The sequence below is a fragment of the Capricornis sumatraensis genome, chromosome 6 (assembly GCF_032405125.1).
Source record: "Capricornis sumatraensis isolate serow.1 chromosome 6, serow.2, whole genome shotgun sequence".
Lineage (NCBI taxonomy): Eukaryota > Metazoa > Chordata > Mammalia > Artiodactyla > Bovidae > Capricornis > Capricornis sumatraensis.
Window position 1 is genome coordinate 67,194,597 of NC_091074.1, and position 11,940 is coordinate 67,206,536.

Sequence of the window (11,940 nt, forward strand, 5' to 3'; positions counted from 1 at the left end):
ATTGGAGCATGTTTCATACATGTAATGAGATAATGGATGGGCACAGGGAATCAAGAATTTACTGTTGTATAGTCTGAGATGAGTATTAGACATTCAAGTATATGTGCTGATTAGAGAATCTGGGCATGTAGACTGTCTATCCCATGAAATTCCACTTTTAAATTCTGTCTTTGCCATGTTAGTTATAACTATTTGCATACAGTAAATAAACATTTTAGTTGAATGTAAAATAGTTCTCAAAGTTATTTTTTAAGTTTATTTTATCTTCCTTCCATTTTTGAGATATAATTGACATATAGCACTGTGTGAGTTTAAGGTGCACAGCATAATCAAGGTTATTTTATTGTGACCCTTCTGGGGTCCTTCTGAGCTGAGTACCCCAGTAATCCCATGGCAGCACTCCTTATTCCATAGCACTCAACATACTAATGTAATGATTTGTCTGCCTCCACAGCCCAGACTTTGTATTCAACTACCATTAAGGTATTATTATGCCAGCCACTATCCTAGGCCCTGGGCATATGAGACACTATTGTATTATTTAGGTAAGAATGAGTGAGTAAGTTAACAAACAGAGACAGTAAACACAGAAAAAAAGGGGGCAAAGTTGAGATATATCAAGATTAGAACACAATCACTAACTTCATGTTGGAGCTGAGCAAAAACACAGTTTGTAGTTATACCAATCCCTAAAACTGGACAATTTCGTAGGGTGGAGAGTGAGTGTTCAGAAATTTTAATTTGCATTGCCTTTGGACAACAAGATTCAACTCACTGCTCTTCATCACACTATGAACCACCAAAACTCAGTTTATTCATCCCCATCCCCTAAAAGCACATGGGCACTGGGTTGGATTCCTGGTTCAAGCAAACCAGTCTTTTCTCTTACTATGCCCTCTTTAGGACCATGTCAGCGTCTATCCCAAGTACTCAGACTTCCATCTACATGCTCTCCCTTCCTGCTTCTCTCCTGCCTACCCTTGGGAGTTTCCATGTCCTACTGTGATCTTCATTCCCAGCATCACTTATTCCATGCAGCTGATAGACAGAGGAGGTGGGATACAGGCAAGAGAACTAGAGCCGCCTCCCAGGTGAGCTCTCCAGAAAGATCTAACATAACCAGCAGGAGCAGAAGGGGAGATTCTATCATTTGTTTTTGGTATTTGTCATATTATCTATATGCTATTGATAATACGAAGCACCACCTCAAGACTGGAACACTGGCACTCTCCTAAATATCTCCCCTCCAGATTGTGAGCATATGTATAGAAGTCATCAGTGAATTTTGCCTGGGGCAAAAATTTCCTGGCCCCTCATTCTTGACAGTACTACCCTCCACATGGCTTCTCTGGGCCCAGGGACAATGATATTAATCAAATTCAAGTCTGACCTTTAACTTCAATGTACCTTAAACAAGGGCCTTCCTTCTCTGCTCAAGTCCCTTTTATCCACAGTCCAGGGGGTTTGGGGTGGGACGCGGGGTGTGAAATGCTGTCCCAGCTTAACAGTGGGTTAAAGCTCCTTCCCTAGATAGGAAGGACATTTACCTCCATTATGCCTTCCCTGAGCACATCATGGCGGAGAAAACAGCAGACACACAACTCTCTGTTTAGAGATATATAGAGTGCATTGGGGTGGTATTCTGCCCACTTGCACATTAATAAAATCGACAGGAGCAGTCCTCATCAAGGGATGCAGACACTGAGGAGACTACAAAGTCTTCTGACTGTGTTGGGTCTTCTTGAGCAGACCAGGTAAGAGCTGAGAGTTAGGGTGAGTTCTTTCGTTGGGTGGCACAAGCCCCTCGAGGACAGTGCCGAGGGCAGTGGCGGGGGGTGCCCAGGACTGAGGCCAAGTGGAGTTGATGGGAGTGGGAGTGGTGCCGGGGCTTACTATATGGGGAGTGGGTAACATCCATGAAAGCCAGGCCCATCTGCTTCTCGGGGGGTGGAAACTGGGCCTTGCGGTCCCCTCTTGTCTTCTCTGTCTTAGTTAGTCCCTTGGTACTCTTGGCTGGAGCCAAGCTTTTTTCCACATTTTCTTTTCTGGTGCTGGCCACTTTCTCAGATGCAGAGGATATGGATGCCTCATGCCCTTTGCCTTTTCTCTTCGGTATAACACAGTGCAAAAGAGATTTTATTTTATTTCTCAGGCCATATTCTGGAAGGCTGGGCCTCGTGTGAGTACGGCCTTGCACTACCTGCCTCTGAAAGACCTGACCTTGTAAAGCTCGGCCTTCCAATGGCTTACCCACGGTGAGCTGGCCCAGGAAAGTCTGGCCTTGTGATGCCTGGGGCACCACAGGCTGGGCCTTCTCGGGAACCTTTGCTGCTTTGAGGGTAACACTGAGCTTGGCTTGACTGTCTTGCAGGTCCTTTTTCTGAGAATCCTTCCCCCTAGGGACTCCTCCAGGAGGTAGCTCTGGGAGTTTAGGCTGAGGGCAATGCTTAGGACTGTGTTGACAGGAAGCATCAAGGTGAAAGCAATGTCTCCGTTGCCAGGGGCTGCGGGGTGTCCTATTCAAAAGTATCCCTTCTGGCCTCTGGCCTTTAACAGAGTGGCTTTTTCCTCTTGTGGAGGAGAGTGTGAACCCAGCATCCCCTCCTCCATGGTCCCCAACCAATATGGGTTTGCCTGGCTCCCCTCTCTTTTCTGACAGTGTGGGGACTTGGGCTGAGTCCTTGCTCTTGTCAGGCATATGGGGCTCAGGGCTCCGGGGCTCAGGGCTCCAAGGCTCCCCCAGACTGGGGTTGTTCACACTGGCCTCCAGCTGAACACAAAGCACCTGGGCCTCTGTCATGTCCTCACTGACTGAGATACTGGAAGCCCCGTGGACAGAACCATGGGGTACTATGCTGCAACTGGGTTGCTTCTGTTTCTGGTGCACCACCTTTAACTCAGTGGCCAGCTGTTCTTTGAGATGGAGCCACTCTGGGTCTGGGGCACATGGCACATCTGGTGGGATGGGGAGTTCCTGGAGCAGTGGTTGTCCTTGGTTGTTTAAACTCTCAAGAGACTCCTGTGTACATACATCCTCTGACGTTCCTACAACTTGTTCCCTAGACTCTCTTGCCTTTATGGGAATTCCAATCTGTGCCTCTAGGATCTTCTTTCTCAGATGGAAATTCATTTTGGCCAAGATGTGCTCCCCAAGTGAAGAGGGCCTCTCAGGCTCTGTTTGGCTTTCTATAGGCAGCATCTCAATTACTCCTTCCACCTGCTCATCAGCCTGGAATTCTTCTGCAGTGTTTGAAAGAGCCTCATTGGACTCTTGAAAGCCTGGCCCAGGACTTGGGCCCTGCTCTTCAGGTGAGGTCACCTGAGTCACAGGTTCTGTTGAGAATTCGACAGGCTCAGGCACCATCTCTGTGACCATGGCTGGGGACGTGATTGACGTGGTTGCTGGGGCCATGACCCTGGAGGGAGACACACAATAAAGAGCAGGCAGCCCTGACAAGAAGGCCAGATACTTGTGCCGTAAAGTCATCTCCAGTTTCTCAATGGCTGCCTCTGACAGGACTCCGGGTAGCTTAGGATGTTCAACGACAGCTTTTGGTGAGACCTGTTGCTGCTGATCAAGGGCCACTGGCATCCCGGGTATAACTTCCTGTTGAAGGTCCTGGTCAGCTGCTGCCTGGAGTTCCAGGGGCTTGCTTTCCAGGATGCAGCTGAAGGGAGTCACTTCCAGGCCCCCAGGAATTATGCACTCCCAAGATCTATATACAGAGGCAGGGATGTTGCCCTGGTGAATTTGCCCACATCTGGAGGTGATATGGCCCTGCAATATTGCCTTGGCCTTGTCAAACAAATGTGGCATGGGGACTGACAGTGGGTCCCCAATAGGTGAGAATGGGTCATCAGCTCCAGTGGCCACCAGACATGTAGGCTGGGGGCCATCCACACTGTCTAGGGCTGTGCTGCTCCAGGGTATAGTCTGCTGGTTAGTGGGGGACCGGAGCAACTGGATGGACTGCTGGATCTTCTGGGGCAGGCCCCAGCGGTGGTGAATCAGCTGTCTCTGGAGGTGGTATTCCAGCAGCCTCCTGGTGTGCTGCGGGAAGACTGGCTCCCTTGTGAGGACTGAGACAGGCTGCCCCGACCAGGAAGTTTTCAGAGTCTCAGAAGACTGGGCTTTGTCACCGGGCTTACATTGCATGGGGCTCTGGACATGTTGATCTCTCTGAAAAACATCTGGCAAGTCCCACTGAAGCTGGAGCTGCCTCTGCAGCAGGTGCCACTCCAAGGCTTCACACTCGTCCAGAGTCAGAAATGGGACACTGATGTGAGCTTGTTGGTGATCAGATGGAGCAACACAATCTTGACAAGACAGAGAAGACAGTGGAGTTGCCTGGGTTGGAGTTTTAGGCAGCAAAGGGAGGAAGGAGAGTTCCTTGGGATCCTTCAAGAGAAAGGGATCCTTCAAGTGGGGCTTGGACATGCTCTCGTCGTTGCAGAGGCCTTGAGAAGCCAAGAAGGTGTCAACCAGCGACTCACTGTGCAGAGAAGGCAGGCCACAGAATAGCTGGCTGTATTTTGGCTGCACGGGGCCCACTGAGTCACTGGCCTGTTGCCCAGACATTAGATAGAGGCCACTTAATTCTTTAAGGGCTGAAGAGGGCAAGGCTAAAGCCTTATGGCTGGGGATTTGCTGGTAGAGGTGTCTTTGTTCTGGATCCGTAATGCACCATTCAGAAACCCAGAAGGCCTGGGTAGGCTGGCCGGCCATACCTGAACCCCAGTTCTGGTACAAAATGGTCCCACATTTCTCAACAGAGAAATGAGAAGTATTATTGTGGATGAAAGAAACTGGTTGGTTATATACAGTTTGGTAAAATAGTGGCGGGTTTGGCATCAGCTGCCTCAGGGACTCTTCTACACGCCTGGGGAGCCCCCACCTCTGGAAATGCATCCATTTTTTCACATGGACCTCAAGAAGTCTCAGGACTTCAGGACTCAGGAACGGCAGGTGGGCAGGGAGGACAGTGACCATCGGCAAGGCCACTGGATGTGTCAGGGTAGTAATTTCTTGTTTCAAAGGCAGCAGAGAGACCTGGAGATCTAAGGGCTGCTGGACTTGGTTCCCACAGATGAGGCTGAGGTTGCTCTGCATTATCTCCTGCAGATTCACTGAAATTCTTGGCTCCTCAGTCCCTGAGGGAACCTCTGGCACTTGGAATCCCTGCCTTAGCTTGAGATGTTCAGCCCAGTAATCATGGATGCCAGCTGCACTAGGTGACTGGGCCACTGACTGGGCTAAGGATTTCTGTGACACTGTGAGGGTTGCAGACGGAACTGAAAGGTCTTTGGAGTGTGGGGAACGATGTTCCAGACTCTGCTCAAAAGGCACATTAGACATGGACAAAACCTCTAGGCAAGAGGAGCGCTGAGAGGTATCCCCTGAAGTTGGGGAGATCAGGGTGTTCTCACCCAACAACTGCTGAATCTCCAGAGCCATGGTGTTGCAGGTTTGGCAGCAGGGATCTGCACACAGGATCTGCCGCACAGCACCCTCCTGAGGTAGCCAGCCCTGGCTGGGAAGGGAAACATAGCAAATGTTTGTTACTGATGGACAGTTTGTTACTGTTTGTTACACTTGGCCAGTGTGTGGCCTGGAGATTGGGCCTGCCCTCCCCTAGTCCCATAAACTCTGAGGCCTGCAACAGCTGGGTGTTTAAGTATCTACTTTTCTTCCTAGGGAAATGCCATTTGGCAAACTGTAGCGGGCTGGGCTGAGAGCCTGGAGCTTGTTGAGCAAGGTCTCAGACAACTGGTGGGAACACAGGGCCTTGAGAAACTGGGAGGTGGGTGAGCTCTCTGCTGACCTGTGCTGAGAAGCTGAATTAGAAGGGAACCAGGCAGATGGGGGAGCCAACGGTTAGCTGATGGGGCAGCACCAGAGACATCACCAGGTAGAACCTGGAGTCAGCCTCGCTTCGGGCCATGGAAGTCCTGTGGGAGCTCTGCATTCTGGGGATTAGGAGATGCACACAACATCTCTCAAGAGCCAATTTCTCATTCTGCAGAGCTCTTATGGAGGGGATAGTATGACAAGCTCCTGCCTGAGGGTTGTCCCAGGAACTGGCCTCCCTGAAGACAGAACCAGAGGAGGTAATGTCAGCAGGGTCCAGGAGTCTGCCCTTGAAAGGTTGTGGCTGTAAAGAGAATATGAAAATGATGACTTGTTTATGCACTTAACTATCCATTCTCCTGACTGGGTAACTCCTCTCATGGTTGGGAGAAAACTCACAGAGTTACATTCTGTCAAATCCTGACTTCCAGCACCTTTGTGAGCCTAGCCCAGAGCACAGCTGGAAGACCACTCTCCAGACCTCTGACCCCACCCTCTCCTCCAGCAACTCTCACCCAGGGCTCCAGGCTCCCTGTATCTGGCTCCCTCTCAGCCATTCTCCTTCTGCCCAACCCTGCCCCAGGCCAAACACAGAAATCATCACAGGCCACGCTGGGAGGTGGGAGACTGCAAAGAGCAAGAGATCACCTTCGCATGAGCGAGAGCAGCTCCCACAGCTTGTCAGCTTCTTTCCGGGAATGTCTCCTAGCTGAGAAACCAGGAGACAGTGTTACACAGAACAGGAGGGGATTCAGGGACATCCTACAGTAATCTAAAAGCCTTGAATGGCAGGAGACTGCAGACTCCTACCCCACCCCCCATAAAAGTCTTCTGGGAGAATCTGTCACCTTGGGGATTGGAGCCTTCAGCAGTTAGAGCACCTGGTGCCTGGCACTAAGGGTCACTGGGGAACAGGGTCCATGGGAACCTCACCCCCAGGGGAGGGAAGTCGGAGCCGAGACAGGACTTTACCTCTCGATGCTGCATCTCTAGCCCTTTGTCTGACTTTTCGGTGACGCTGAAAAGACAAAAAAGTTGGAGTGTGAAGTTTGGACACCATTTTCTTTTTCACGTCCAAACCAAGACCAAGCCAATATAGATTACCGAATCCTTTTTAATTTACCTGTATTTTATTTAATTTCCTAACTTTCCACACTCCTATTTTTTTCATCTCAATACTTGTCTTCTCTTATTTCTGATTCATTTTGAGGCTCTTCTGTCCTCCACACCTCCCATTTATTTCCTAAGAGAAGTTCTGTATCAAGCTTATAATGGAACAAGAGAAAGGGTGGAACACAATAAAGTTGTGTAGATTTAATAACCAAAGGACTTCAATTTACAAATGCCTTAATGGACCACAAACCAGAAAAATCTCCCATAAAGGGAAATCTTCTAAGATCCAGTGAGGCACAATCCATTTCATCTAAGTCTCAACCCAAGCCAGATAGAGATGTTCTTGATTTTTCAATTAGAATACATTGCAGGGATGGTCTGGTAAGAAATGATTTCTAGGTGCTGAGAAGAGAAATACCATATGAGTAACTAATGGATGGTAAAAAAAAAAAAAAACATATGGGTGGGGCGATAGACACATGGAGAGGAGGGATAAAAGGAGAGGGAGCTTAAAGCGTCTTATCTAAGGCTTAATTAGTTCAGTCCTGGTCACAGTGTTTCCCTACCCGGCAGCAGCTCCTTTTATGTTCCGTTAATCCATGGTAACTCTTTTTCACTTGCCAGATAATTAGAATAATAACGAAGATGGAGCCATAGGTATATAAGGGATACCCCAAATCCCACAGAACAAAAGTCTGGCTCAGCATGGTCTAAACCTCATAATCGCGAGGAGACCAACCATCCCTATGAATGCAGGCATTCAGAGTTCTGGCACCTACTGACTTCCAGTGCTACACATTGTCGTCTCCGCCTCACAGATGACGGAACCAAGCCACCAGACTGCATCACAAAGCCCTTCTGTTTCACAAGGTAGGTATGGTGTCAAAGAGCTTCACCTGTCTAGGGAGTCACTGTGGGAATTCCGTCTGCAGATGAGGGGGTCTGCTTGTAAGCAATGAAGGTGCCACTCACAGGCAGTGTCTGTGTTCCCACTCTGTCTTCACTCTCCATACCCTCCGCCAGCCTGGTGGCCAGTCTGGTTATGGCTTGGAAATGGACAGCTTTGATGTTACAGGCAGTGGGTGATGGGAAATCACAGGTGCATGAAGGGACCATGGCTGAAGCGGCAGGGACAGGTAAAAGTGGTAGCATCTTTAAAATGATACTGTGGGAATCAGAAAGGAATGCCTCCCAGACTGTGTGGCCTCAAGCTTCGGGATGAGTGAGAAGAGACTGTAAACGCTGCCTTCCCCTGAGACACACTAATGAGATTTCCTTGTGCATCTCCTTTAAGAGTTAGTTTTCTAGAGCTGTTTGTAACCATGTTACAGAATTCTGTCTTCTCACAGAGATGCGTACCTGCAGAGATGTGTCAGTGACCACTCCTATCGTAAAGTCATAAAGTAGTTGCTGATTGTGGTGAGATCTACTCGTCTATTCTGGATGTCTGCTGTTTGCCTAAAGGAATTTTGTTTGTTTGCTTGTTTTTTAACTAGAATTTTTGAAAACTTTAAGCAAGCCAGTTGTTTTCTAATTCATCACCAGGGCCCATCACTCCTATACGCTGACCATTTACTTACACATTTATGTTACCTACCTGACCTCTGTCGATACTGTCATAGTTCTCTAACACTCTAATTTTTTTATTTCTTTGAGGAAAAAAAATCTTTCCCTGGTGACAGTGGTCTCACAGGCAAAAATCCTTCAGCTCAAAATCTCTGAAGATACTCCTTGGTCCTTCCTCCAGTATCTAATCTTTCATCCAAGTGAAGGCTGCTGCTGCTGCTGCTAAATCGTTTCAGTCATGTCCAGCTCTATGCGACCCCATAGACAGCAGCCCAGCAGGCTCCTCTGTCCCGGGGATTCTCCAAGCAAGAATACTGGAGTGGGTTGCCATTTCCTTCTCCAATGCATCATGCAGGCTAAGTCACTTCAGTCATGTCCGACTCTGTGTGACCCTATGAACAGCAGCCCTCCAGGCTCCTCTGTCCACAGGATTCTCCAGGCAAGAATACTGGAGTGGGTTGCCATTTCCTTCTCCCAACTGAGGACTGGTGAGCCCTCAATCTATGCTCAGCCCTAAGCAAGACAGTGTTAAGAGTACAAAGACATTTGAGTCATGCTGCCTTTTTGCTATCCAGACAGCCTATTTTCCAACATAAGACATCACACAAAGCAAGAGCCAACAATCCAAAACATATGGGATCATACACTCATTTGTGAGGCCCAGGTCACAAACACCCATTCCAGAGGAGAGAAAGCATAGTGAGGATCAGTGTGGTGAGAGAGGGCTCCTGGATAGAGTAACATTAGAGTTAGGTCTAAAAGTGCAGGCTACAGGCAAAAGGAGTGTATTCTAGGCGGGAAAGAAACTTGCTAACAAATGCAGAACACTGAGGAATGGGCCACTAGCACATCTGGCAGTTAGAAATGTGGTCCATTTCTAGCAGAGGCGTAGGTGGGCAGACTGGGGAGGACTTATGGGATGAAGATTGGAGAAGTTGGGCTTCTTGATAAAGGATCAATGCATTTAACTGATTTCAATCACTCTTTTCTTTTTTTTTTCAAGTAGACAGACATATACATGGTGGGCTTCCCTTGTGGCTCAGTTGGTAAAGAATCCACCTTTAATGCGGGAGACCTGGGTTTGATCCCTGGGTTGGGAAGACCGCTGGAGAAGGGAAAGGCTACCCACTCCAGTATTCTGGCCTGGAGAATTCCACAGACTGTATAGTCCATGTGGTCTCAAGGAGTCAGCACAACTGAGCAACTTTCACACTTCACATATGCATGGTACAAAATTCAATAGGCAGAATAAGGTATGTAGAAAATATATTTTCTTCCCAACCTCTTATCTCCCATTTTTCTTCCCTTGAGACAATAATTTCTATCAGATTCCTGTGTATCTTTCTTAACTAGTCTAATATAGCCAAAACCAAATGGATTTGTATGTATTTCTCCAAGAACGGTAGTATAGACAGTTTTCTCTCTTATTTAATTTGATAATTAAATATATCTTGTGCATGTCAGTTTTTTACATGGCTGTCATGTCTTCCTTGATATGACTATAACACAAGTCACCTTCAGTTCTCTATTCATGGATATTTACTTATGTACAGTCTTTTGCACTAAATAAAAATCTCATATATATAAATCCTTATATACACATATGGGTATATATGTAAGAAAAATTCCTACAAGTGAACTGATATCTTAACAATATTGTCTTTCAATTCACAGAAATGGTACATCTCTCCACTTTTTTAGGGTATTTTTATTTTCTCCTAGAAATTTTTTAATTTCTTTGTACAAGTCTTGTGCATATTTTGTGAATTTATCCCTATGTCAAATCTATGATGTTATTCAAAGTGATATTGTTTTCTATTTCAATTTCTAATGTTTGTTGCTTGTATATAGAAATAGAAATTGAATATGTATCTTCTATGTTGCACTCTTGCTAAATTCACTTATTGGTTGTAGTAGCTATGTTTTGTAAATTCTTTAGTATTTTCCAAATTGGTGATAATATCTGACAATTCTATATCTTCTTTTCCAACCTGAATGCCTTTTATTTCTCCATTATTGCACTGCCTAGAACATTTGGTATAATGCTGACAAGAAGTGGTGAGAGCAGACATATTTGCCTTGTTATGGATCTTGTTACGGAGAGAAAACATTCCCTTTTGTTGCTCCTTAAACTTGATAATTTCAAATCTATCTTTAAGGCTGCTGTTCCTTTCTTCTGCCTGCATAAATCTGCTGTTAAATCCCTCTAGGGAATCTTTCCATCCACTTACTGTGTTTTTTAGCTCTAGAATTTCTAGTTTCTTTTTATTTCTCTTTGTTGATAGTCTCATTTTGTTCATATATTTATTTCCTTTAGCTCTTTACCTGTGTTTTCATTTCGTTTCCTTCAGCATATTCCAGAGAGCTGTTTTAATGTCTTTATTTAGTAAATCTAATTAATGCCTGTGCTTCTTCAGGGATAGGTTGTGACAGTTTTTTTCCTTCCTTTAAATAGGCCATGATTTCCTGTTTATCAGTATCCTTTGTGACTATTTTGCTGAAGGTTGGGCATCTGTAAAAATAGCTACCTCTCTCCATCTTCGCAGACTGGCTCTATGCTGGAGTAGTCCTCTAAATAGCTGGGCATGCTGTTAGCCTAGCAATCAGCTCAATGGAAAAGTTTAAGTTCTTCTCAGGTCTCTTCTAAACAGGTGTCTTGCCTGGACATATTTTTGGCTTCTTCAATTTCCTCATACACATGGCTACTTTTCAGTGTCTCAGTCTCCCAAAGAATCTCACTTTAGCTTCTTCTTTGGGCCTTCAATGGTCTACTTTATGTCTCCATCCATAATCTCTTACCCAGGAGGTCTGTAGTCCCCTTATAACTTTCATGGCACTATCCACCATTCCTCTGTGTCTAAGATCTGAATTAGAGGATATAGAGCCCAATGCTTAGGCAGCCCTAAGATAGTCAGAACATTCAAATAAGGACCGCTCTGCTCAAGTCAGACATGACTTGGTAAATGAACAACTGCTCCCTTTGTTTCAAGGGAGGGAACTGTGTATTGGGCTGCCACTTCCTCTACACCAAAACTACACTGCACTGAGAAGGGGAGTGGGGCAGAAAGTACAAACATCATGAAATATTTTACTGCTTTAAATGTGACTTTTCCTGACTGAATATTTGCTTGGTTGTTATAGCCTTTTGACAATTTTCCATAGTTTTTATAAGGGTTTTATACCAGTTTCTGGTAGTTTTTTGGTGTTCCCATGGGAGAACAAGGGCTTAGAGATTCCCAGTCCACTGCTTTTCTCCATAAATATTCTTGAGCTTTGTTTTGCAATTCAGTTAAGTTACTTGGAAACGGTTTGATTCTTTCAGGTATTCCTCACAAGCCTCATTAGTCATCAACATTTAGTCCAGGATTTTTACTTACTACTGAAGTAAGGCCTTTCTTGGTACTCTACCCTAT

The 11,940-nt window shown here is 46.1% G+C and overlaps 1 protein-coding gene across 1 annotated transcript; it reads right to left on the minus strand.

Annotated features, from left to right (window-relative positions):
• Window positions 1–1,768: 1,768 nt before the first annotated feature.
• LOC138080729 (protein SPATA31F1-like) lies at window positions 1,769–7,668 on the minus strand. The gene is made up of 4 exons (XM_068973597.1): window positions 7,528–7,668; window positions 6,821–6,866; window positions 6,497–6,557; window positions 1,769–5,531 (listed from the first exon to the last, which is right to left on the minus strand). The coding sequence occupies exons 1-4, from the start codon at window positions 7,666–7,668 to the stop codon at window positions 1,769–1,771; spliced, it is 4,011 nt and encodes a 1,336-aa protein (XP_068829698.1).
• Window positions 7,669–11,940: the final 4,272 nt, after the last annotated feature.